The sequence below is a fragment of the Phoca vitulina genome, unplaced genomic scaffold (assembly GCF_004348235.1).
Source record: "Phoca vitulina isolate PV1807 unplaced genomic scaffold, GSC_HSeal_1.0 scaffold8, whole genome shotgun sequence".
NCBI classification, from domain to species: Eukaryota; Metazoa; Chordata; class Mammalia; order Carnivora; family Phocidae; genus Phoca; species Phoca vitulina.
In genome coordinates, this window is record NW_022589711.1 from 41,526,583 (window position 1) to 41,553,482 (window position 26,900).

The following is a 26,900-nucleotide window of genomic DNA, read 5'->3' on the forward strand; positions in this document are numbered from 1 at the left end:
GCTATGTATTTCCCCCTTAGGACCGCCTTTGCAGTATCCCATAGGTTTTGGACCGATGTGTTTTCGTTCTCATTGATTTCCATGAATTGTTTAAGTTCTTCTTTGATTTCCTTGTTGACCCAAACATTCCTGAACTGAGTGGTCTTTAGCTTCCAAGTGTTTGAATTTCTGCCAAATTTTTTCTTGTGATTGAGTTCCAGTTTTAAAGCATTGTGGTCAGAGAATATTCAGGGAATAAGCTCAATCTTTTGGTATCGGTTGAGACCTGATTTGTGACCCAGTATGTGGTCTATTCTGGAGAAAGTTCCATGTGCGCTCGAGAAGAATGAGTATTCTGTTGTTTTAGGGTGGAATGTTCTGTAAATATCTATGAGGTCCATCTGGTCCAATGTATCATTCAAAGCTCTTGTTTCCTTGTTGATTTTCTGCTTAGATGATCTGTCCATTGCTGAGAGTGGAGTATTGAGGTCTCCTACAATTAACGTATTGTTATCAATATGACTCTTTATTTTGGTTAACAGTTGGCTTATGTAGATGGCTGCTCCCATGTTGGGGGCATAGATATTTACAATTATTAGATCTTCTTGTTGGAGAGACCCTTTAAGAATGATATAGTGTCCTTCTGTGTCTCTAATTACAGACTTTAGTTTAAAATCTAATTTGTCTGATATAAGAATTGCTACCCCAGCTTTCTTTTGAGGTCCCCTGGCATGGAAGATGGATCTTCATCCCTTCACTTTCAGTCTGGATGTATCTTTAGGTTCAAAATGAGTCTCTTGTAGGAGCATATGGATGGGCCCTGTCTTTTTATCCAATCTGCAACCCTGTGCCGTTTTATGGGAGCATTTAGGCCATTCATGTTGAGAGTGGTTATTAAAAGATATGAATTAATTGTCATCATGTTGCCTGTGAAGATGTTGTTTTTATAAATTGTCCCTGTAAATTTCTGTTGTAGATCACTCTTGGGGTCTTTCTCCTTTTATAGAACCCCCCTTAATATTTCTTGCAGGGCCGGCTTAGTGGTCACATATTCTTTCAGTTTCTGCCGGTCGTGGAAGCTCTGCATCTCTCCATCCATTCTAAATGAAAGCCTTGCCGGATAAAGTATTCTTGGCTGCATGTTCTTCTCATTTAGTACCCTGAATATGTCTTGCCAGGCCTTTCTGGCTTGCCAGGTCTCTGTGGATAGGTCTGACGTTATTCTGATGTTCCTCCCTCTGTACGTAAGGAATCTCTTCCCCCTAACTGCCCTTAAGATGGTTTCCTTGGTTCTAAGATTTGCAAGTTTTACTATTACATGCCGGGGTGTTGGCCTGTTTTCCTTGATCTTGGGAGGGGTCTTCTCTGCCTCTAGGACACGAATGTTTGTTTCATTCCCCAGATTAGGGAAGTTCTCAGCTACGATTTGCTCAAATACATCTTCTAGTCCTCTCTCTCTCTCTCCACTCCCTCCAGGATTCCAATTATTCTGACATTGGAACGCTTCATGGTGTCACATATTTCTCTGATTCTGTTTTCATGGATTCTGAGTTGTTTTTCCCTGGCCTCCTCTTTTCCCTTTTTATCTATTATATTGTCTTCCAGGTCGCTTATTCACTCTTCTGCCTCACTTACCCTAGCTGTTAGATTATCTAGATTGGATTGAATCTCACTGATAGCATTTTTAAGTTCTGCCAATTCACCTTTCATTTCTGCCCTTAGAGACTCTATGTTGCCATTAATTGATTTCTCCATCCTAGCCATTGTCTTCACAATTGCTAGCCTGAATTCCATCTCCGACATCTTGGTTATATCTGCATCCATTTGTAAATCTGCAGCATAAGTCATAGTCTCTGAGTCTTTTCTATTTTGGGGGCTCCTCCTCCTAGTCATTCTGTTGATGGGTGTTTGAGGGAATGTATAGAGTCCAAATTATTGACCAGAACCCAAGCAAGATGCACCTGTTTTCCTGGGACCTTAGGGTTGCTGGCCTCTTGTTTTCCCAGCCTGTCTTCTGCGGGAGGGGCCTGCCGCGCTGTTACTCAGGCAACCCTGTTTGGGCGGAGTTGCCCTGCCCCCCTGTGGCGGGGGATGGGCTCAGCGGGAATCAGTTTTGGGGGCTTTTGTTCTCTGGCGCCTTTCCCTGGCGGCTTTCCGCATCTCTTCCGCGAGTCAGAGCAGAAGAGACCGTTTCCAACCCTCTGCCTCAGAGCAGAGAGACCGCAGTCTGTTCTTCAGTGAGCTCTCCAGGCCACACTGTCTCCGTTTCTGTCCGTGCTGCTATAAACTGCAGCGTCCTGGGTTGTGCGCCCCTCCGCAGCGCTCCCAGTCCTGCCTCCAGGTCGGGGCACATCTCTGCCCTTTGTGCTTCTAAAACGGCCAGCCGCCCCCAGTTTGCGCGTGCGCGACCCCACCGCTCCGGGTTTCCGCCCCTGCGGCTGCCCTAAAGTCCTTTCCCTGCCGCTACCGGTCTGCAAGTCTGTGCCCCGTCCCCAGCGTGCAAGGCTGTCGCTCACCGAGGTGTAGGATCCCCACGTCCAGGCACCCTCCCGCCGCCGTTTATCCTCCGATATCTGCCCGCAGAATCACGGCTCTCCACTTCATACCTCAAAACCAACCGCCTGCGATATTCTGTTTGTAGAGATCCAGATCTTCTTACATCTCAGGCTGGTTTCGTGGGTGCTCAGAGTGGTCTGATAGATACCCAGCTCAATTCCGGGGGCCAGTTGAAATAGGGTCCCCTACTCCTCCACCATCTTTCCCCCCTCTGAATGTCACTTCTAAGCAGAAACTACACATAAAGATCTTGTAACAATGGCCTGGTTTCTTCTATTCACTCAGCAAACACTGATGGAGGACCCTGATGCACCCAATTCTGGGCCCAAAACACTTATGGATTTTAACTCCTTCAATTCCCACAGCTGTCCAGGCAAACGAGTAAGGGAAAATAGAGAAGTTGAGGTTATGTGGAAGGTTGTTAATGCTTACAGTGTAACAATGAAGTTAAATTTTAACAAGGTCTGAGTCAAGCAGAAAGCTTGCATCCCTTTAATCCCCTATACAAACTGGGATTTTAGCCGAACTGCCTCAGTTGCTATCTCATGGTCACCTTGCTCTTCTGGGTCTCTGCTCCCTGATTTTTCCTTTCCCTGGAATGTCAGCGACCCCCACCTTCCTCCCACATCGCCCTATATCTCTAGTCTACTTACCAAAACCATACACATTCTGCAAGGCTTACATCTTCCCTACTCAGAACTCCCGCAGCACTCAGGGTCTTACTAGACGTATTAAAATACGCTACTTAGGAACTATCTTAGCTTCCCTACTAGAGCATAAAATCCTAGACTACAGCAGTCTCCCTTATTATCTTTGTATACCTCAAAACTCAAGTTGTATCATTTAATACATTTTGATTTAGAGCATGAATGCAGAAGTGATTAGTCACTTAAATCAATACCACAGTAAGAGATCTGGATGGCTTTTCTGAAGGTATTTTAAAGTACAAAAGCTAAAGGAATTGACCCATACACTTACCCTCATGTTCCTTCCAGAGACTCCTCAGAAGGCAGAGGCCCACTTATTTTTAGTGCCATACAAAGCACTAAACCTCGTAAATAATTCCTGGGAGCCAGTGTGGGCTGGAGGATGAGCTTGGGCTCCCGAGTCACACAGACCAAGGTCTCCAGCCTGGTTCTCCCGCTTACTGGTTGCATGACCCCGCAGATCTTAATTACCTAAATTAAAGCTCTAGTTTCCGCATCGGCAGGATGAGGCTCCTCACCTTTTTTTGTTTTCTACCTAATCTTGGGCTATGAGAATGAGATGTGTGTGTGAGAAGCACCGAGGAGAGCCGCGCATGGAAGGAACTATAGGTCAGCCCCTCTTCTCCCACTCCCTGCCTTGTGCAACAGGGTACTTTTTTATTTTTATTTATTTATTTTTCCACATTTTTATTTAAATTCAAGTTAGTTAACATATAGTGTAGTATTGGTTTCAGGAGTAGAATTTAATGATTCATCAGTTGTATATAACACCTGGTGCTCACCACATCACATGCACTCCTTAATGCCCATCACCCAGTTACCCCATCCCTCCACTCCCCTCCCCTCCAGCAACCCGCAGTTTGTTCCCTATAGTTAAGAGTCTCTTATGGTTTGCCTCCCTCTCTGTTTTTATCTTATTTTATTTTCCCTTCCCTTCTCCTATGTTCATCAGTTTTGTTTCTTTAATTCCACATATCAGTGAAATCATATGATAATTGTCTCTCTGATTGATTGACTTATTTCGCTTAGCATAATACCCTCTAGGTCCATCCATGTCATTACAAATGGCAAGATTTCATTTCTTATTGATGGCTGAGTAATATTCTGTTTTATATATATATATATATATATATATATACACACCTCGGTGAGCGACCCTATTTATATATATATATATATCTCACATCTTGTTTATCTACTCATCAGTCAGTGGACACTTGGGCTCTTTCCATAGTTTGGCTATTGTTGATAATGTTGCTGTAAACATCGGGGTGCAGGTCCCTGTTCGAATCTGTATCTTTGTATCCTTTGGGTAAATAAGCAGGGTACTTTTTAAATTGCCAATTATTTTTGAAGGTAACAAAATATTCTGATAATAATGGTTTTTAACAGCTGCCTGTAGCCCATATGGGCCCTATCTGCCAACTTTGGCCATGGGTTTACCTTTTGGGTTTTGGTTCACCGCAACCAAGGGCAGGAAGAGCCATGCCAGGACCCCTGCCCAGTCCTCAGCACCCCATGTCTGCACTTGTCGACGTGCAGGACCTCAGTTCATCACACAGTTGTGTGCAGTCTGCATATTCCACACCTTAAAGGACCACTGAAAGTCACTGATCAGACTCCAGCAAGCTTCCCTTTTTCTTCTTCTTCTTCTTCATAAAATTATGGTAAAAAAAAAAATTATAGTGATTCCTGAGCTTAGTAACCAAATTCTCACCCTTGCTAAATGATTGCCTGAATTTGGTTTGGATGCCTTGGAATGCAAGAAGATGATCCGCGATGGTGTGAGGTAGTCATGTCATGGAACATGGAGCAGCATTTGTCACCTGGTCCTATTCAGTTGTACTGTTCTCCACTGTGTCTCCAGCTTGTGCCAAATCCTGAAGATGGCCAAAGATGACTCGACCATTCGTTGCTTCCAGGGCCTGCTGATTTTTGGAAATGTGATTGTTGGTGTAAGTAACGAGTATTTTTCAGGAAATTCTGTTCCTTCTGTAATCACAGTCTTTGGATTAATCAAAAGTGAGAGTTTAAAGGAAAATAATGATATAATTACTGGCTTCCTCTCTCTTTTCTTCATTCCAGGAAATGTGTTAGTAAAATATGTTAGCTAGAACTTATATAAATAATCATATATAACTATGCAATATGTTGAAAGACCATGGTTTAAAAAAAAAAAAAAAAAGATATTTCCCTCCCAACTTTAAAACACAAAAATCTGAAAGAAGCCATGTCCACCATGGTCAATGTCCAAACATTCCCACCACACACACACTTTGGTGTTTCTTTCCTATTTCACCTTGGTTTGAGCTCCATGGAACTGTTCTGTTAAGGCTGTTGGGGACAGATGTTTGCATTTACATGTCCTTATCACACGGAGGCCAGTGCCGGGAAAGTCAGAGTGGCTTGGAGTCCAAGCTGTGTGGGCTCGAGAGTCAGGATCGCTGGCTCTAGGCTCAGCCCCACCACCAACTGTACTCTGGACAAGTCATCGGCTTTCAAGGCCAAGAGCCCTCGTCTATAAAATGCAGAGTGTGGGAAAGATAACCACCAAGGTTCCTTGGTTCTCTGGCACTGATGAGTATGACCAGGACTAGTTCAAATATTATAATCCAGGAATTTGGGCAGAGGGCAGTGGAAGTGGGGCTGGGAGGTTATCTCCCTACAAGAAGATATTGTTGAGTGGTTCATGCCCCAACGACTCTAGATGGTCTAAAATTGCCTGGGTCTTTTCCCAAATAGCAATAAGACAGAGTGACGTGCGGGAGGAAGCGTACAACTTATTAATAGAATGGAAGGAGCTGTTTGATTTCCTGGTAATGAGTTTAAGTCCATGGCTTTGAGCCTATGCAGGGACGGAGTGAGTCTCTCTCATAGCCCCCTCCCCACTGTTCTGCATCCCTTTCCCAATGCTGCTCTCCTGACCACCGGCCTGATAGAACGCCCTCTCCCCCAGATGTGTGGCGTCGCCCTGACCGCAGAGTGCATCTTCTTCGTATCCGACCAGCACAGCCTCTACGCGCTGCTTGAAGCCACTGACAATGATGACATCTATGGGGCAGCCTGGATTGGAATGTTTGTCGGCATCTGCCTCTTCTGCCTGTCCGTTCTAGGCATTGTAGGCATCATGAAATCCAACAGGAAAATTCTTCTGGCGGTGAGACCTTAAAACTCTCCATAGTTGCCTCCTGGATCAATTTCGATGGACTGTTTCTTCCTCCCTGAGCACAGTGATTTGGCTTGTAGTGGGGTAGGTGGGAGCAGAGAGCCAGGGGAGGAGTGACAAGGAGGCTGAGACTCTCCCTGCAGTGAAGCTTGTCCATGTGGGGGCAAGGATGTCCTCCACTATTGCAAGTCCAGAAGATTCCAGTATAGAGAACCCACAGGGGAGAAACCTGGGGGTGACCCTGGAGCACTCTCCAGCTCTGTGCTTCTCTACCTGGTGTCTGCACACCTCCAGCAGGTTCAGCCAGGAGCTACACAGGCCAAAGAAGAGACAGAGTGAGAACATGATCATTAGATTTTGTTCTCTTGACAATAAGTAGTCTAAAGCATTATTTTAATATTAATCAGTCGTTGACATTTGAGGATATAAAATACAAAATATGCACGAATTTTTAAGAGAAAACATGATCTTTTTCTGACATTTTTGAGCTCAAGGCCGATGATTTTGTATAAAGACCTGCATTTCCCATATTTTGCATTCATTCTATTCTTCAGGGACCCTAGAAAACCTTGATGCACAGCACTAGAGAGGATAGAGGACAGCTTCAGCTCCCACGTGCCTGTGGATCTTGAACACCATGCACGCACAGAGAGGCTTCTGTCCTGAGCCACAGACCGCTAGGTCACGCCCTGCCTTTGTAGATGGAAGCAGACTTGCAACCAGCAGAGCTAAGAACCCTTGGTATCGGACCTAGACCTCTATTCTCTGCCCCCATGCTTAGGACAATTGTTTCTCACACGGTGATGGCGTCCCACCCCCACTCCCCACCCTAAAATAACTCTTCTACCCAAATGCTGCAGGACCTGAGTTACATCTTTATGGAACAAGCCCAGCAACTTAAGATGCTTGTTGGTTTACTTTTCCTGCGATCTAAACATTGTCCCGGCACCCAGAGAATGCAGAACATTTACATTCTCTGATTCCTTTAGCATGAGTTGGTTCCAGGGCAAAAGCACCCACTTCTTCAGGTGGAGAAAAGAATGCAGGGAAAGGGAGAGGAGGGGCAGGTGTCCCCAGAGACAAGTTTCACCTGCATCCTGGTCTCATTTTGGGCCAGCCACGTGTGCCTGACGCAGCCAGGAGGGAACATTCTTCACCATGTCCTGCAAAGGGAAGGAGCAAGGCACCTTCTCAGGGGCTGATGGAGAAAACCCCTGTACCCCAGGCCTCCTTTCTGGAGTGTCTTTAAGGGGTTTCCGAGCCCCTTTAAGAAGAACCATCAACGCTCTTTTTTTTTCTTTCCTTTTAAGGATTTTATTTTTAAGTAATTTCTACACCCAATGTGGGGCTCGAACTCACAACCCCGAGATCAAGAGTCGCATGCTCTATGGACTGAGCCAGCCAGGTGCCCCCAACCACCAAAGCTCTTGACAAAAAACAAGGCAGCAAATTTTATGAGGCCTCTGACGGTGCTCCTGCTACTGACTCCCCAGCCAAAGCCCTTCTGTGAGCAGTAGCTGAGTCGTTAGGGCAGCCCAGGGTCCTGCTCAGAGAGCCGACCCTGCCCAGGGAGAGAGCACAGTTTTCCTTGCCTTCCCCCACCTACACTGACTGCAGCGCCCCTTCCCTAGAAGAACGCAGGGACCCAAAGCAAACATGCAAGACTGAGGAAAGCGAAGACAGACCCTCGCAAATAGTTCCCATCCCAGATTCAGAGGCAACTTGCTGTTCAGATATTTCTCAGTCATAAATAGAGGCAGTGTGGTGGGGAGGCATCGTGCGAAAGTGTGTGTGCCCATGTGCGAGCGGGAACACACAGACACACAAGGGCAACACACAGTGAGGTGTGTTCCGCTCGCCTGACCCATACCTGCAGGGCTGGGGGCTAAGAGAAGAGTGCCGGCGAAGGGCTGTGTACCTGGAGGCTGCCCGCTCCTTTCTGGTGAGACTGGACCCTTGTCAGGATGGACGATGGATGTTAAACACAATCCGGTTCATCTTCTTCTGACCTCTGTAATTCTAAAGTTTCAATAACCCATAAAGAAAATTTCTCTCACCGAGAGGGGATTTATAAAGCTCTATACAGTGTCTGATCCCCCAAGACTCTCTCTCCAGCCATTGAATGAATAAACACACGCACAGACACGCGTGCACACGCATGCACACGCATGCATGCACACATCAGTTCATTCTCTTGTGTTTGTTTTGCTCAGTTAAAATAGAAATGTAGGGTACTGGGCTGAGAAAGCTCTGTATTCAGTAGTCATTTGTTCTCTGGGGCTAAGGAGGGAATTGAGCTGATTAGCACCTAGCACCAAGTCTTGCTCTAAACAGCTGATCAATGAGGGTTTGTTGAATAACTTCATTAATGATTAGATGGTTTTACTTAGATGAATATGCTGAAAGAATATGACAATTATTTTTTTAATTCTCTCTTTTTTGGAGATAAATGTAATTCCTTTTTTCCCCATTTGTTTCCCTTCCAGTATTTCATTCTGATGTTTATAGTATATGGCTTTGAAGTGGCATCTTGTATCACGGCAGCAACACAACGAGACTTTGTGAGTACAATCACAAAAAGCACAGAGCGAAAATGACCATAGGAGTCTTATCATCGTAACAATACAATAGCTGACATGTATTAAGCCCTTACTCTGTACGAGGCACTCCAATATGTGCATTAATATTAAATATACAAGTTTACTTAATCCTCATAACTTTATATGTATTATCACAATGGTCACTTTATAGATAAAGAAATGAGATTTAAAAAGGTGAAGTAACTTGTCCAAGTTTACACAGCTGGTAAGTGAAAGAGGAGAATCCTGAGTCCAGGCCGAGCAACTCCTGGGGCCCAAGCTAATACTGCTATGCTCTTCACACTAGGCCGTGGCCACCGGCCCTCCCGTAGGCTGATCAATAATCCACCACATCTAAGATTTCCTCTCAATTCAGCATCCTGCTTTCTCTCCTTTTCTCCACTTCCTAGCCTAAGCCACCCTAAAATGCCTGCCCACCTGGTCTCACTGCGATTTCTTTGAAGATGGGGGTGGGGGGTGTCTTCTCCCTTCATGGGGACTTCAGCCATCCAGCCTCACACCCACCCCACCCCTTCTCGTGGCCTCTGCAAAGTTTTACTCCAGGAGACGATGTTGAGTGCCCCTAGCAAATTTGCTGAGCAAATCATTTTGCTTCCTTGGGGATGAGCATGCTAACTCTCCTTTTGTTGTCTCCTCCCACCGTAGCTCACACCCAACCTCTTCCTGAAGCAGATGCTAGAGAGGTACCAAAACAATAGCCCTCCAAACAATGATGACCAATGGAAAAATAATGGAGTCACCAAGACCTGGGACAGACTCATGCTCCAGGTAATGCCTGCAGTTTTGGCATTCTGTGCCTAAACCAGTATCCAGGAGTGAAGGTATGGATGGGACTGAAGTCAAAGAGTGGGGACCACGGCCTCTAGGATGGTTTCATTCAAAAAGAGACTGGACTGGGATGCCCGGGTGGGTTAGTTGGTTAGGTGTCTGACTCTTGCTTTCAGCTCAGGTCGTGATCTCAAGGTCGTGAGATAGAGCCCTGCATCGGGCTGGGCATGGAGCCTGCTTAAAATTCTCTCTCTCCCTCTCCCTCTGCCCCACGCCTGCTCACAGAGGCTTTCTCTCTCTCTCTCAAAAAAAAAAAGGAAAAAAGAAAAGAAAAAGAGACTGGACATAGGCAAGTTCATTTATTCTTCTTATCTATTCCTCTTGTGTGCACATCACTCAATGGAACCCGTAAATCTATATTTTATTTCTGAGCCATGACGTTGATTAATTTCCATTGAGGGATAATGACATTGGTAAGAAATTGAGATCAATCACACACACTGACTCTTAGAACTCAAGCATCACTTACACTGAAAGAACAAGTTTGCTTCCTCCACATCACAGTGAACTCAAGTGGCAAATATTGCCTATTTTGCTTATTTAGTACCGACGGGCTAGTCCTGCCAAGGACCATGGGCTATGACCTGACTTGATTGCCCACTTGTCTGTAACTGGCCATCATACCTTATATGCAAGTTTACCTTAAATATCATCAAAAATCCAAGTCTTTCAGAATATCCACTATTACCCCTACATTGCCTTGTGTATGTGAAAGTCTATCCCTACGTAAGCCCTAATCTGACCCAACTCTCACACTGCCCCCTGCCTCCCTCCCCCTCCACTGGCTCACAGTGCATCATCAGCCAACTCCCTTAGCCTCGGCCCCCTTCTTGATGTCTCTTTACCCTCTATCCTCTAGCACTTCCTTCATTTATCTAAATATTCCCATTCCAACCATTCTTTTTACCCCATTAGGACCTCCAATTCACTGGCCACTTTTTTACTTTCTGTCACTCTTCTGACTATAGGTCATGTTTTTTTCCACTTTTTCCACTCTCTTAGCAAGAACTAAGCTCTTCAGATGAAAATGCAAATGGCCACACATCTGAAAAATCTTCTTACCAACTTTTAAAAACCCAGTCTGAACTTAACCATTTTCCCCCAAAAAGGCTCAGATCAAAATATAGGATAATTATTTTCCTTCACAAGGTATTTTCCATAATCCAGTGACAAAATAGGATATGCTTTAAAGACAGCTAATTTGGGGCGCCTGGGTGGCTCAGTCGGTTAAGCATCTGCCTTCAGCTCAGGTCATGATCCCAGGGTCCTGGGATCGAGCCCCGTGTTGGGCTCCCTCCACGGCAGGGAATCTGCTTCTCCCTCTGCCCCTCACCCTGCTTGTGCTCTCTCTCCTTCTCTCTCTCTCAAATAAAAGACAGCTGATTTACCATCAAGTTTGTTTGAAAGTAATTCATTCTGAAAGTTGAGGGGGGTCTATAGTTTTATTTATTTTATTTTTATTTTTTTTAAGATTTTATTTATTTGCGAGAGAGAGAATGAGAGACAGCATGAGAGGGAGAAGGGTCAGAGGGAGAAGCAGACTCCCTGCTGAGCAGGGAGCCCGATGCGGGACTTGATCCCGGGACTCCAGGATCATGACCTGAGCCGAAGGCAGTCGCTTAACCAACTGAGCCACCCAGGCGCCCGGGTCTATAGTTTTAATTTCTTCCCTTGAAACATTTTAGCAGAATTTCTACAAAGGAAGGAAAGCGATATGAAATATGTTTTATCCTCTATCCTCTACTCTATCCAGAGTGTGAGGATATTAGCTATGTGTTCCTTGATCTTCCTCTCTTATGTAGGGGCAGAGCTGTGTGCCACTAGGTTTGGGTTATTTTTTTCCAGTTTACTCTAGAAAATGTTAAAAGTACAGAAATGTAAAATAAGAAGAATTACTCATCACTTCGTCACTACTAAAAATTTTAATTTTCTGACTCTCAATTTGCTCATATGTCATAGGAGAATAATCATACCTCCCTCACATTGCTGTATCAAGATATTAGTATTAATAATAATTAAGGGTTTACCGGGGCACCTGGGTGGCTCAGTCGGTTAATCGTCTGCCTTCGGCTCAGGTCATGATCCCAGGATCCTGGGATCGAGCCCCACATCGGACTCCCTGTTCAGCGGGGAGTCTGCTTCTCCCTCTGCCCCTCACCCCGCTCATGTTCTCTCTCTCTCTCTCACTTTCTCTCACTCTCTCTCTCAAATAAATAAAGTCTTTAAAAAATAATAATAATAATTAAGGGTTTACTATGGGCGAGGCAGCGCACTAGACAGGTCGGGCACATTAGCTCGTTTAATCCTCACGGGAACTCTGAGGACCATGGACGGCGTGAAGGAAACAAGGCCATATTTTACAGTGAAGGAAAATGAGGCATAGTAGGGAGTTGAACTCATCAGAGGCTACAGAGCTCATTAGTGGCTAATAGAGTAACAAATGCTGAAGTATTTTGTAAGCTCTAAAATGTAGGTTATCGATACCCTCAGCTCTCATTTGGGGAATTCTGGTAAACGTAAGATACGGTATACTTTCCATATCTTCTTTCTCCACAAAATCTCAGTTGCTACATTCATGGCTCTAGCAAGGAGCATGGAAGAGAATTTTGTATCTCTCCTCTGCTGGCAGGACCATTGCTGTGGTGTAAATGGTCCATCAGACTGGCAGAAATATACGTCTGCCTTCCGGACTGAGAATAATGATGCCGACTATCCCTGGCCTCGCCAGTGCTGTGTGGTGAACAATCTTAAAGAACCTCTCAACCTAGAGGCCTGCAAACTAGGAGTGCCTGGTTACTATCACAAGCAGGTGAGTCCTCTCTGTCCAATACCTGCTCTTTATGAGGGAAATACTGATTAGGGAATAATCTCTCATGAAGAATTCTGCATCCTTTTTCCCTAAACCTTATGTCAACGATTTCCTTCTCTGTCAGTAAAATGCAGATGCTAATCTAGGGCTGTTCTGGGGAAATCTACCTTTTAATAAAATCAACAGAACATGAGAATTGCAATAGCAAAGTCCAACTTTGCTTAAATGCAAACTATTTGTACAATAGAATATAGGCTTGGTATTTCAAAAACTATTTCCATTAAACAAAGATTTATTCTGTTTTTGCAAACTGTAAATTGGAAGGGGTATGTACAAAAAGGGTGTTTTGCTAGTGCCAAAGCAGTGGCAAGTGCTGACAGTAAATGCAGCAATTATATAACCACCTTCATTATTCAGTGGTAATATAGGATGGTCTTAATAGAATATTAAGTTGATGATTTGGGTAGAAGGCAGTTTACATACAGATGGTTTTTGAGAAAGTGTTTCCAGCCTGATTAGAATGATATAATGATCCTGAAAACTAGCATTTATTGAGTACTTACTAAAGCCAGATACCGTTCCAAGTGCCATACATATATTAACTCATTTAGGGCTCAAAGGTAGGTGCCAGTATGATTCTTATCTTATGGACGAGGAACTGAGACATAGAGGTGTAAGAAGTACCTTGTTCAAGGTCCCTCAGCTAGTAATTGGTTGAGTCAGGATTCAAACCCAAGCAACCTGGCTCCAGAGCCCAGACTGTAAGCCAAGAAAGAACTTGGAAATATTCCCAAAAAGCCTGAGGAGAATTCTCCTATACTTGTAGTCAGCCTCCGAAATGCTTCTACCGCTTTGCGAGTTACCACTTTGAGGGAAGCTGGTTGTGTGCCAGTTCATTAAATATTGAGAAATGTCAGACTCCTTTAGTCTGGGAGTAAATAATACAAAGCGCTCTTTCAAAATGAAGGACACCAAACAGCTGATCATCATGCCATACCTGGAAGGGTGCCTGGACTAGGATCGGTTGCATTCATCCAGAAAAGGGCATGGGAGTGATGCAGATTATTTTTCAGAGTCCTTCAAAGCAACCCTTATTTAGCTTTTTGGCAATGTTGTTTTGGTGTCATTTTAACCAGTTACTTTCAGACTGCTCTAAAAATTAAATGTATTCCTTATAATCACAATATGCAGTATAATGATCACTCTCAGGAATAATAAATGCTTTCAGCATTTCAACCCTGGCACGGGCCCACACAAACGTATCTTGATTGGATTGGATTGTGTATAAACTGTATCATCTCTGTAAAAGGGACAGAAAAAGGTATTTGCCCTGAGATAATCAGCTGATCTCCCTAGGACATGTAATGTGTCTAGTAGCAAGGGACCTCCCTGTGAGTCCTGACAACCCTTCCCACCTCCTCCCTTGAGGTTCCTTGGCCTCACCTGTCCTTAACATTTCTACCTCCTCTACCCGCTAGCCACACCACAACTACAAACTTACCATCATGTAGCCCTACTCCCCTGCCAAAGTTCTTTCTACACCTGAAACTCCTCTCTCTGTCCCCAGCTCTCTGTGCTCCTACTCTCTCAATCTCACTCATTCTTCACCCTCGACACCTTTCCGCCTCTCCCTCTCCCAGTCCCCCAGATTCGCACACACCACCATTCTTTCTGAGTTACAGGTCCTGCTACTTCTCCGACAGCAATCCCTTTCTACCAAGTAAAATATGCCACCCAGTACTTCCTATACTTTACTTCTATTATTGCAGTTGCTGCCTTGAGTCATATTGTAAGTATTTGCTCACAAATCTATTTTTTTCTGAGTCTCCTCGAGGACCAGGCATTACTCAATTCTGCATCTTCAGTACTTCACATATTGCCTAGCTCAGAGCAGGCACTGAGAAATGGTTGGTGGGTGAGTGACTGAAGAGGGGAATGACTCTCTTTTTCATATCCATATTGCAGCTTTTCAAAATCTACATTGCATAAATGAAGGCTAACAAAATTAGGGATGTCCTCATAAATGTGGGGAAATAGAAGAAAACAGAATTTCACATAGCATGTCAGATGCAGATATATGTATTCTTACACGTGGTCCATCGGCCCCAGAAATGCTACGGGCAAATTCTGATCATTATACCTCAGGAACATTATCACAGAACTGAAGATCAAGGGAAGCACCACTACAATGAGAAAACAAAACAAAACAAAACAACACAAAACAAAAAAACCCCACCATGAGAAGGAACTAAATTAGAAGAGGTGGAAAAACTGGGGCTTTTGTCTGTGAGTTCCATGAGAACAATGCCCATGTCTGTCTTGTCACTGCTGAATGCCCAGCCCAGCGCCTGGCACCTGATGTAAGTGGGTTCTATGGGTACATATTAGGACAAACGACCCCCTCCCAAGATTGGCATGAGGATCCGTGAGTAAGGGATACAGGGGTGTTTGTGAGTTACTGTGTCATAGATGATACTGTTGTAATCATTACTTCGTATCGGGCTCCATTCATTCTATCAATGTTTATTAGGTGCCTATTTTGTGCCAGGCACTTGGGCTGGGTTGCAGAGATTCAGCAATGAGCACAATAAGATCCCTGCCCTCGTACTCGTATTGTAGTATGGGAGAGAGACACCAAACAAATACATGATAAATTCCAGGTAGTGATAAATGCCATGAACAGAAGTAAAGCAGGGTGAGTATATAGGGAATGACAGGGGAAAGAGTGTTTTTCTCTATGGTGGTCAAGGAAGGCTTCATTGGGATAATACTTGCACAGAGTTCTGAATTAAGTGAGGAAATGAGACACTCACTTAAAGAAGATTGGAGAAGAGAGTTCTAAGCAAAGGAAGCAGCAGGTGCAAAGGCCCTGAAGTGGGAGCATTCTTAGCTTTTTAGAGGAACATCAAGGACATCAGCATGGCAAGGCCAGAATGAGTGAAGGAAGAGTAGAAGGCAAGGATGATTTAGATTTCGTAGGGCTTGACTCTGCATGGAAGGATCCCCTCCTTAGGAAAAACGATTAAAAATATGCATACAAAATTAGGTACAGGGCCTTGAAATGGTCTTGTACATAAGCAGCCCCGAAGCTTAAGTTCATTAGCTTTACAGGGAAACAGCCTCTGGTAGAGGATGCTGGGCTCATAGAGAGAAGCAGAGCCACGTCAGACAGGGCCCCATAGGTCACTGGGAAGACTCCGAATTTCATTTTAAGGGTGGTAGAAAGCCATTTCTTTTGAGCAGGGATTTGAAGTGATCTGATTTATGTTTTACAAGCATCCCTCTGGCACTGTATAAAGATAAGTAGGGTGCCCACAGTGGACTCAGGCCCCAGGGAGACCAGTTAAGAGGTTGTTGTAGTAATTCTGGAGTGAGACCATAGTGGACCAAGATGGTAGCAGGAAGTAATAAGTGTTTGGATTTGAGATATATTTTTAAAGTAGACCCAAAAGGTTTTGTTTAAGTATTTGATGTTGGATAAGAGAAGAACAGTTAAAGATAATTTCAAAATTTTTTACTTGAGCACATAGGTGAATGGAGATGCCTATAACATAGATAGAGAAGAGTAAATGGGAGGGAAATAAAGGCTTAGCAAAGTCAGGGTGTGTAAGTGGGTTAACAAGGGCCTCGAGCAGGGTCAGAAAGATGAAACCTCTAGTGTTCACCTATAGCCACTGGGCAGGGTCTAAACTTCAAGGTCAGCCTTTTGAGGACATTTCCCTCTGGACCTCAGTGGTCCCTGGAACCACCTGGCTATTGCATTCCCTAGACTTCTCCCGGCGCTTTAGCACAGGACACTCAGAGGGCAGCTCTAACTCCATGCACTTTTCATGGTGACTGGAACAGAGTGTGCTGCATATAAAAACTCACTGGATTATGGCATGCATGAATGAATGATTTGATTAATAAAAAATGAAACGCTTGCACGCACACCATGGCTTCTCAAGGTGTCACTAGAATCCAATAAAGATATGTTAAAATATGATAGCGAATGAGAATTTAGACAGCATGAAATAGGGGTTCCTTTAATGGTTAAAAAATCCCTTTGATTTTTATAGATCAGAAGCACTTTTATTTAAGAACAAACGAATCAAAAGGTACCTCTGCCCTCAAAAAAAAAAAAAAATCACCAAAAAAATCTCTAAGGAGAGAAAAAATACTCAAATTTTATTAAGACTACTTTATATTGTACTTTATACTACAACTAGAAAAAAAAGAATACACTGCCCATGTATTCAATACGAAAAAATGTTAGCCTAAAATAGCAGCACCTTTGTTAGACTGAGTGGTAAAGACACAAAATAATGTGATTTAGAATAGTTGTTGAACAGGACTATTTCTATTCCCTCAGCAAAGCCCCATTAATACCCAGCTCTCCAGGGGATGTGGAAATAACCTGGTTATGTTAACCTAGACTTTGAAATAGTATTGATCCAAGTGGAAATCCGCTATCCCGCCCATCCCTTACATCTTCTTTTCTGGTTCCTCTCACACCCACGTGGAATCACCTGCTCCTCCAGGGATGCTATGAGCTCATCTCTGGACCGATGAACCGACACGCCTGGGGGGTGGCCTGGTTTGGATTTGCCATTCTCTGCTGGACTGTGAGTATTTCCCTGCACTTGATAAGGAGAGAACTTGAGATTGCCCCTGGTTAACCCAACCACACTAGACAGTCTGGAAACAAAACCTCAGACCTGAGGGCTAGTCAGGAAGCTGCGGGCACCAGGCCAAGGACAGTGGATTCGGTTGGCAGGTGGGGCGTTTATATCCCCTCCAGGGGAAGGGATGTGCCCTACTAGCCGGTTCCCCTAGCTGATGGGGGAGCATTTGTCTGCTGCTCCAGCCCTCTGGATCTCATTAATTCATTATAGTTAGATACCAAAGAAATCTAAGTGGTTAGATACCACTTCCTGGGGAAGCTTGGAGAAAAAAAAATATGCCTGGGCCCTAACCTCTGAGATTCTGATTCAGTGGATCAAGGACCCAGGCATTAAAAAAAAATTTTTTTTCCATATGATTCTGATTTGCTGTCAGGATTAAGAGCCATTATATTGGGGAAGCAATTCTAAACTTTTGGTTTCAGAACCCCTTTACACTCTCAAAAATTATTGAGGACTCCAACAAGCTTTTATTTATGGCGGCTATATCCATTTATATTTACCCTATGGGAAATTAACCCAGAATTAAAAAAAAAAAATACTTATTAATTCTTTTGAAATAACAATAATAAACTAATTACATGTTAGCATTAACAATATATTTTTGTGGAAAAAGTGACTATTTTCCAAAACAAAAAATAGAAAAGTAGCTTTGTTTTACATTTTTAAAAGTATCTTCAGTGTCTGGTTTTAACAGAAGACAGCTGGGTCCTCATATTTGCTTCTTCACTTAATCTGTTAGAGTATGTTGCTTAGGTTGAAGGATTTGAAGAAGATCCACCCTCACGCTGATAGGTAGCTGAAAAAAACCAGGAATGTTTTGATAGCCTTATCTAAAGATAATTGTGAATATTCTTCTTTGGTACTACACAGAACTTGACAACGAGCAGTTTCTTAAAGGTTAGTTGCAATGTGGAATCTAAAACTATGTCAACAAACTTTTCAGACTCTATTATATTAAAATACATTTACATCGGTTTGTCTTACAATTTGCATAAATCTTTTACCCATTCATGATTCTATGACATCATGCATTGGTCATTTGGGAAAATACTGGTTCACTGAGTTATGCTGATCTTCCACATGTTGGCTGAATTCTTTACTCAATACCAAGAAATCACATTCGTTGCTATTGCCACATTGGAAAGGACCTTTATTGTGGGGATGCTATCAACCCACCATGACAGAAACAAGTGGCCTGATTTTTGCTTGAGCACCCAAATTTATCACTGGCAACAATACTGCCAGTTGTTTTCCTCGAAGAGACAGGCTCACTTTGTAAATTTTTGAGAAAATGTCTGCCAAACATCCAATCTGAATAACTGTAGCTTGTCTATTAATCATTTTTTCAAGTAAAAATCATGTTTCATGAAAAAATGGCTAGTTCAGGGGCGCCTGGGTGGCTCACTCATTAAGCGGCTGCCTTCGGCTCAGGTCATGTTTCCAGGGTCCTGGGATCGAGCCCCGCATCGGTCTCCCTGCTCAGTGGGGAGTCTGCTTCTCCCTCTCCCACTGCTTCTAACCACAGCCCCCCCACCCCAGCTCGTGTTCTTACTCTCTCTCAAATAAATAAATAAAATCTTTTTAAAAAGTGGCTAGTTCAGTATACAATCAAACAATCACACAAGTGCTTTTCCTTAAGGCAACCATCAGATTTCAGTATGCAACAAAACTACTTTACGCATACTCTCTGTTGCAAGAATATTAAAAAGATGTATATTCAGGGGCGCCTGGGTGGCTCAGTTGGTTAAGTGCCCACTCTTGATCTCCGCTCAGGTCGTGTGATCTTAGGGTCTTGAGATCGAGCCCCCCATGTTGGGCTCCCCACCCCACTCCTGTGCAGGAGCGCACGTGAACTGTCTCTCAAATAAATAAATCTTTTTTAAAAAAAAATATTTTATTTCTTTCTTTGAGAGAAGAACAAAAGAACACAAGGGGGGAGAGGGGCAGAGGGAGAAGCAGACTCCCCTCTGAGCAGGGAGCCCGATGCGGGGCTCGATCCCAGGACCCCGGGAACAAGACCTGAGTCAAAGGTAGACGCTTAACCAACCGAGCCACCCAGATGCCTCAATAAATAAATCTTTCCAAAAAAAAAAAGATGTATATTCAAAGGCAAACATTTAATAAAACTAGCCATTCTTACTGTTTCATCAAAAACAATCTCAAAATTCTAAAACTCTAAATCTCTTAAAGTGCCTTTTTTTTTTTAATTGCAAGTACATAGCAGTGAAGAATACACTGACTCCTAACACAGTTCAATGCCTCTACCTCGAATCTTGCTAAGATGCCGGCATTTTTACCTTCTCCAGCTTTTGCACCATCAGTGCAAATGTGGAAAACAGCGAAAAGGGCAAATAAAGTCTTAATATTATTATGCAAATGGTCTTGACATCAGGCCCACCCACAAGGGTCCCTTGGGTGTTTGTGCACCACACTTTAGGCAATGCTGGGTTCAGGGTGAGAAGCTGAGTGAAGCAGGAAGGGAAAGTGAACTCCTCTGAGAGTTCACGCTCACCCACCCTCAGGAAGTCCCACGACACCCCACACACACCTCTGTCGTGTCACCGTCACTCCGCTACAATGTATTTGTCTCTGCCAAAAGCCTGGGAACCAGCTGCCCTCTGTATCCCCAGGGCCTAGCAGAGCACGTAGCAGGTGCTTGATAGTTTGTTGAATGAATGGAAAATGGTAACAGTGAAGTTTCTGTTCGTGCAATGCTAGCAGGAACTGTGGGATAATGTTAAAGGCTCCAAACGATCTTAGAACTCCAGACCAGTTGAAACTCTTGACATTTCCTCAAGCAACAAATGGACTCTGAATCTAGTAAGTCCCCCTGAAATTCAAAAGAGGGAAGTGAAAGGAACTAAATGTATTGAAGGCCTGCTATGGACAAGACATTATATCCAATACTTTTAGCATTAAATCCCCACAATAGTAGCTAGGTAGGGAGCCAGTCTCCTTGGGTAAGTACCTTACCTTCTCTGTGTCCTTGGTCTCTTCATAGAGTTCTGGAAGCATTCACTGGGGTTGTATGTGTAGCACTGAGAACAGTGTCTGATGTATAGTAAGTTGTCAATAAACACCAGACATTAGTGGTCATAGTATTTCTTTCTCATTCCATCATCTGACTCTGGGGTAGGTGAAGAATATTACCATTACCTTCCAGATGCAGGGAGGAGTGGTAGAGCTGCAACAGAACCAGAACCCAGAAATTCTCACCCCTCGCCCGAGTCAAAAACCTTGAGTTCTGTAGCATTCTTCAGGGGCAGCCGTTTCAGGTCACAGTTTCCCAGCATTTCTGGGAAAAGAGGGGGTTGGTGGGAGGAGAGATTCAATGCTAGAAAGCAAGAAACTTGTACCTCCAATTGGTACATACAAGAAATAGGAATCCACTGGAAGGTCATTAGCCCTGATGGGAAGAAGAAAGAATTTCCCCAGGGGGCTGCTTTAGCACAGACGTGAGAGGTGCAACCCCAGCGGACAGGGAAGTCTAGGTCAGACTGGTGCAGGAAAGGGGGAACGGAGACGCTATCGCTGAGTGGCAGGATAGTTAGCTCTGCCCCATGAGGTTTCTTAAGGCAAGATTACTCTTAAAAATTCAGCATCATCTAAGCCTGAGTGAACCTAACATCCTTTTCCCCCCAAGTATGAGTTGTTTCTAAAACAATTCCTTATTTTTGTTTTCTTCCTTTGTATTCTAGTTTTGGGTTCTCCTGGGTACCATGTTCTACTGGAGCAGAATTGAATATTAAGAACAAAGTGTCACCACCACACCACCTTCCTCCAGTGACTCTGGACCCGGTGCTGCAAGCGAGCTCTCCTAGTAGAGCCCACATCTGCGCCCCGCGGGGGCCCTGTGCCTTCCTGCTCAGACTGCCAAGTCAGTTGCTGTGGTGTTTGCTGGGCTCTCAGCCTCTCAAAATTATTCTCACTAGTGTTTTCAGCCTGGTCTAGGGTTCTGCAACATTCTTACAGCCAGTAGGAAAGGGAGACTTAAGGAAGTCGATAACTACTTCCATCCCTGCTTATTTTTAGTTTGGGGGCATAAAGATTTCCGCAAGAACATGTTACCACAGCAAGCCAAGTCTGTATTTGGACAGCAAGGTTGCGTGTATTTCTCACTGCTTTCTAAAAGAGACTTGCAAAGGCTTTCCTTCTTCTCAGTCTTGCCCAGGTGAGAGAACTGAGGAAAAGGTTGCTGAGAGAGATCTTTGGCCCTTGTTCTATGGTGGCTCTCAATTACACAGACTCAAACGATTCCCTTAATGCCACCTTAGGACCCTTTTATTCTCCAGGACAATGCCCAAACTTGAGTTAACAGTGGTTGAAACTTCCTCTCAGACATGGCAGGGTGACATGCGTGTAGTAAGCTCAGTTCTCCCATTAATTTCTTTTACTGTCAAAATATTTCTCTTCTGAACTATGTTTCCATTTGTGGTCCTGAAAGAAATTCTTATAATTCAGTATTTGTCTAAGTCTCATAAATAAAGAGGGCTTTTAAATATGTTCATTTTCTTTTGTTTTTACCAGTGGCGTAACTGGTCACATACAAGTGTAACAAAATGAGTGTTCCAACAGAAGAGCCTTCTAGGCTCATGGGAATTACCGTTTAGGAGATGGAAAATGCAACTGGGCGAGGTTTCCTGCCGGATGCCCTGTAACCTTGCTGTACAGTTAGATGGTTGGAATTTCTAAATTTACTTTTACTTTTCACTCCTGCTGCACTTAACCAGTAGTGGTGATGGAGCTCTGGCTCTTCAATCCTTTTCCTCCTGCAATGGAAGCATCTCGAACTTCCAGCTGTGAACTATGTCCCCTATGAAGGAAATGTAGGTTTTCTTCAGGGTCCTACTCACAGCCAATTCAGTCACAAGGAGTCACAAGGAGTGCCCCAATCCCACACCCTGGTGCCCTGGTGAGTTAGGCTGAGCCCCGGGGTTGGGAGGGACAAGGGAGGAGTGGGGTGGGGGCACACTTGCTGGTAAAGCTGGGACAGCAGCCTGATCCCTAATTCCCAGCACAGGGGGGCAAAGGCTCCTGTCCTGACTCCCAACCAGCTTGCCCCACCCGTGCCTCACCTTGTGTCTCCCGGAGAGTGCTTCGGGTGTCAGGATAAATGACACCTGCACTTAGCTGAGAAGGTTCTCTCCATGGTCTTTTAGAAGAAAGAAAGAGAGGGAAGCAGACTTTGAAATGCCTCCCATGTGTTCTGATGCCTTTTTCTTCCATTGCTAACCGGGTTTTCCAGTACCTCATGCTCTCTGCCGGCTGAGCTAAGTCTGCCCCAGATCCACTTCTGACTTCCCCTCTAGGGCTTTGTGCATGCCCCAAGACTCTGTCTACCCACAAAATTCCATTCTCCTTGTGATTTGATCTCAGCTAGGTTAAGGGAAAGGCTTTGTGCAGACTAATTCATACTAAGGGGTGAGGGACAACTAGTTTCCACTCTCTTAATCTTCCCTGTGGATTTTTCATTGATAACTAAATTGATCTCTGGTTAGTGGAATCCAAGGCAGCAGTGGGAGCAGGAAGCGCTATTGTGGGGCAAGATGGCCCTCCTGCTGCTCTCTAAATCTTACCTCCTGCCTTCCCTACCAAGAAGTACCTAGAAAGAACACAGGCCTTTAGTCAGTGCCCCTTGTTCCCTCTCCACCTAGATTCCTAGTGGAGCCTCAGCCTCATCTTCAGAGAAGGTGCAAATTCCACTATAAATATGGACAGGTTTTTGTTATCCCCAAAACCAAATAAAGCCCTGAACTCAGGTACCCATTATGTCCAGGCCACCAACACTTGAGGAGGACATACCTTTCAGCTGAGACAAACCCAGGCCTGAGGACTCCTCTGCAGAGAGTCAGGCCATTCAGAACCCCTGTGCTTTCTGCTCCAGAGCTCTTCAGTTTAACCTCAGAGCAATTCCCACTCTGCCTAGTTCCTGCTTCCATCCCTCTCCACCTTCCATGAAAGCCCAGCCTTCCCCCTTCTTCCTTCTGGCTTCTGGGACTGGAAGTGGGCCTCACAGTGGGACTCAAACCACCATTCAGGGTGCGGCCCAGGTCCAGCCTCACCAAAGCCACCTCCAGCCCCACTAGGCCAGGGAATGGAAGGAGAGCAGGGGCATCTGGCTCTTGGGAGCTGGCAGGTTGCTGGGCTCAAGATCCACCCAGACAAAACCATCCTGAGAAAATGCCACTTCTCCAACAGACCATGGGCCTGCTTATCAGGTGCACAAAGAACAATTACTACCTAACACCAAAAATGAGTCAGGCTAACTCTGGGGTAGGTTTTACTTGGTTGCAATGCCAGATGGGTCATCATGGTCTCTTGGTTGGCTGATTCCTCCCAGGTGGCCACTCAGGCTCCTGGTGGGCTGTGTACGGGGAATGTTAGAAAGCCTACTGCTCAGGGGCACCTGGGTGGCTCAGTTAGGCAACTGGCTCTTGGTTTCAGCTTGGGCGGTGATCTTGGGGTCCTGGGATTGAGGCCCCTCTGGGCTCAGTTGGGGAGGGGAGTCTGCTCGGGATTCTCTCTCTCCCTCTCCACCCCTAAAAATAAACACATAAATCTTGAAAGAAAGAAAGAAAAAGAGAGAGAGAGAGAGAGAGAGAGAAAGAAGAAAGAAGAAAGAAAAAAAGAAAGAAAGAAAGAGAAAAAAAGAAAGAAAGAAAGAAAGAAAGAAAGAAAGAAAGAAAGAAGAAAGAAAGAAAAGAAAAGAAAAGAAAGAGAAAGAAAGAAGAAAGCCAGCTTAATACTCGGGTTTGTAAGCCCAAAACTTTTTTCCTACATGAGCTGGAATACACAGAAACTGCTCCAATTCTAAGCGGCCGATCAGGTACTTCCTGGCTACTGATAAAGAAGAGAAAGAACAAATAATGATTGATTTTGAAAATCCAATCGTCTCTCAAACCTCCACCCCACCCCCAGCCCCACCCAGCCCCGACAAGCCAGGTGGCAGCTGAGGATCTGGAAACTCAGCTGCTTTCTTATCTCTACTGACTGAACAAGTATTTTTCTCCTCCTGTATCTAATATTTCCTTTCCTTTGTCTTTTCTGCTTCACTACACCCAGATCCTTATCACCTTCACTGCATGAGGCTGAATCAAAAAAGAAACCCAGCGAAGGGTAGTTGTAAGGTACAGAGTTTGCTTTCATGTGTGACAGTTTTAGAAGGCTTGAGTAGCCCCGTCTAATGAGGACATGCACAAACATCTTGGGAAAAGGCAGCATTGCTGAGAAATGCACAGTTCCCAGACCCTCTTCCAAGCAACCTTCCCCCCAGTCCCCAGCCAACTCCCAATACACACACACACACACACACACACATGCACGCACACACACACACACACACACACACACTGAATTTTGACAGAAAAAAAAGCCAAATTCTGCGGTTACAGAGAAAGGGTGCCATCATGCCCTATTTTCTAGTGGCCTCCACCCTGAGTTCCTGCTAAAAAAGAAAACAGAGCAGCCCCCGACATTCAGAAACTAGGCTGCACTCACACCTAGGCTATTAGATGTAAACAATCTCACAGAATACCAAACTCAGATTAAGGTCACACAAAATGAGGCAAAGTCAGTCCACTTCCTAATTTTGTCCAAGCACAAATATAAGGTCACTGTGCCACCTGTGAAATACCAAACATACCCTCTTTTGGCTAAAATAAGTGACTGCTGTGAGTTTACCAATTACAGCTCTACTCTCCTGCTAGTCCAGATGAATAAAATGTATTCACACTCAGAATTGTCTCCACTTTCCGACAATGTCCAACGTAGAGCACACCCTGCTTGCTTAGGCCCTCCCCAAATGACCCAACAGAAACCCAAATGCTAGAATAGGTTCTAACTCCCTTTTCCTAAGACACCTCATGGTTCCCTATGGTGTGTTCTCTCTCATTGGGAGTCATAATCCCAACTTATTTAACTGCAGATGTGTTCCCGGGGGGGGGGAGAGGGGGGCTTTGAAGGGCACAGCCCCTCTCCAAATAACTGCCCATCCCTATTTCCTCTCTTGGTGTATTTGTTGGCTGGTTAAGAACATGAGCTCTGGGGTGCCTGGGTGGCTCAGTCGTTAAGCGCCTGCCTTCGGCTCAGGTCACGATCCCGGGGTCCTGGGATCGAGCCCCGCATCGAGCTCCCTGCTCCGCGGGGAAGCCTGCTTCTCCCTCTCCCCCTGCTTGTGTTCCCTCTCTTGCTGTATCTCTGTCAAATAAATAAATAAATCTTAAAAAAAAGAAAAAAAAAAGAACATGAGCTCTGGAGTCAAATATCTGGCTCCAAATCCTAGCTCTGCAGGACTTTGGCAATTTATTTAGCTTCTTGGAACCTGCTTCAGGAAAACAGGTCTATCCTCACAGGGGACTGGGAGGGTTCAGTAAGATATATGTCAAGTGCATCAGAATGGAAAGAGGCTATGAGACACCAATAAGAAGTTATATACTGTAAATCTAGAGTGAAGGACTCTGCTTGGCCCATAATCTTTGGCAACATGCCAACTAATGTCATGTTGCTGCAATTTATTCCAGTAAGCTTGATGACCAAATATACTGGTCTAGATTGACTGGCCCGCAAACAATAACTGAGTGATAGCTTTTCAGCAAAACTTCTACTCCATAGAAGAATGTACTAGGGTCATCAAAATAAGACATTTTAATGGATACATCTCATGTTCTGTGTATTATTTCTAGAGTCCCCGCTACAAATGAGATCTCTGCCCTTGCTGGTCTCACAGAGAAATCTCATCATCTCCTGACGATGTGATATTCAGGGTGGGGGGACACAAGGTATTGGAGAGAGACTCAGTTCAAGACTTATCTCTTCCTTTTACCAACTTTGGTAAGTCACGTAACTTGAAACTGTTTTTTCTTTGTAGTATATACATACCTATAGGGTTATTGGAAAGTAAAAAAAACTCATACACACACAGGTAATTTGGCTAATGCAGAGCAAGCATTCAATTATTGTTATGACACACCCTTCACCAATCTCTCTTCTAAGGCCTGAAATCACACACACACACACACACACACACACACGGTTCAATTTTGAGTTTTCAACTTCAATAGCCATCAGTGGAACAAGGGAGCGTTGCCTGTGCAGTCCTGTTCCCTGGGGGTGGGACTCTCAGCCACTCCTTTGTGAGTATCTCTGAGACCTATCGGACCCTCTCAGCAGGTGGAAGGTGGTCTTCAGTGTACTTAACCCCAGTGAGGGTGGCAACAGCTTAAATATCTAAGGTACGAAGGGATGGACTTAAAGTTTGGAATGTGATTGGCAAAAAAGTACTTATGAGATATATCTGAATATGCTCCATCTAGGAGGATGTGTTAATGGCTTTGCACAGGAACTGTATGTATGTATAAAACATGGAGAAAGTGGAGGTTTTGAGTCTAGCAGAAAATATCTTTCATCTCTCCCAAGAGCCCATCCACAGAGCATTTGGGGCCCTTGGGACACCTGTCCAATCGGGGCTTGAGTGAAAGTCAAGGGGCTAGGGGCAGAAACACCAGGGAAGGAGTCTGGAAAAAAGTTCCAAGACCAGATGAGAATGGAACATACCTTTTAGATCCCAGAAGATACCAAACTTCTCTAGGAGCT

At 44.5% G+C, this 26,900-nt stretch overlaps 1 protein-coding gene across 3 annotated transcripts in view; it reads left to right on the forward strand.

The window, feature by feature from the left end:
- UPK1B (uroplakin 1B) overlaps positions 1 to 23,672 on the forward strand; it is a 34,904-nt gene extending 11,232 nt beyond the window's left edge. Inside the window, exons 2-8 of one of the 3 annotated variants that reach the window (XM_032406607.1) lie at positions 5,110 to 5,197; positions 6,199 to 6,399; positions 8,895 to 8,969; positions 9,654 to 9,776; positions 12,466 to 12,645; positions 17,166 to 17,249; positions 21,008 to 23,672. In XM_032406607.1, coding sequence (XP_032262498.1) covers positions 5,129 to 5,197; positions 6,199 to 6,399; positions 8,895 to 8,969; positions 9,654 to 9,776; positions 12,466 to 12,645; positions 17,166 to 17,249; positions 21,008 to 21,058 — 783 coding nt within the window. In that variant the 5' untranslated portion in view covers positions 5,110 to 5,128 and the 3' untranslated portion in view covers positions 21,059 to 23,672. Of the gene's footprint in view, positions 1 to 5,109; positions 5,198 to 6,198; positions 6,400 to 8,894; positions 8,970 to 9,653; positions 9,777 to 12,465; positions 12,646 to 17,165; positions 17,431 to 21,007 lie in introns of those variants that run through there. The other 2 variants (XM_032406608.1, XM_032406606.1) reach the window with 2 other exon arrangements.
- The last annotated feature ends 3,228 nt before the right edge of the window (positions 23,673 to 26,900 follow it).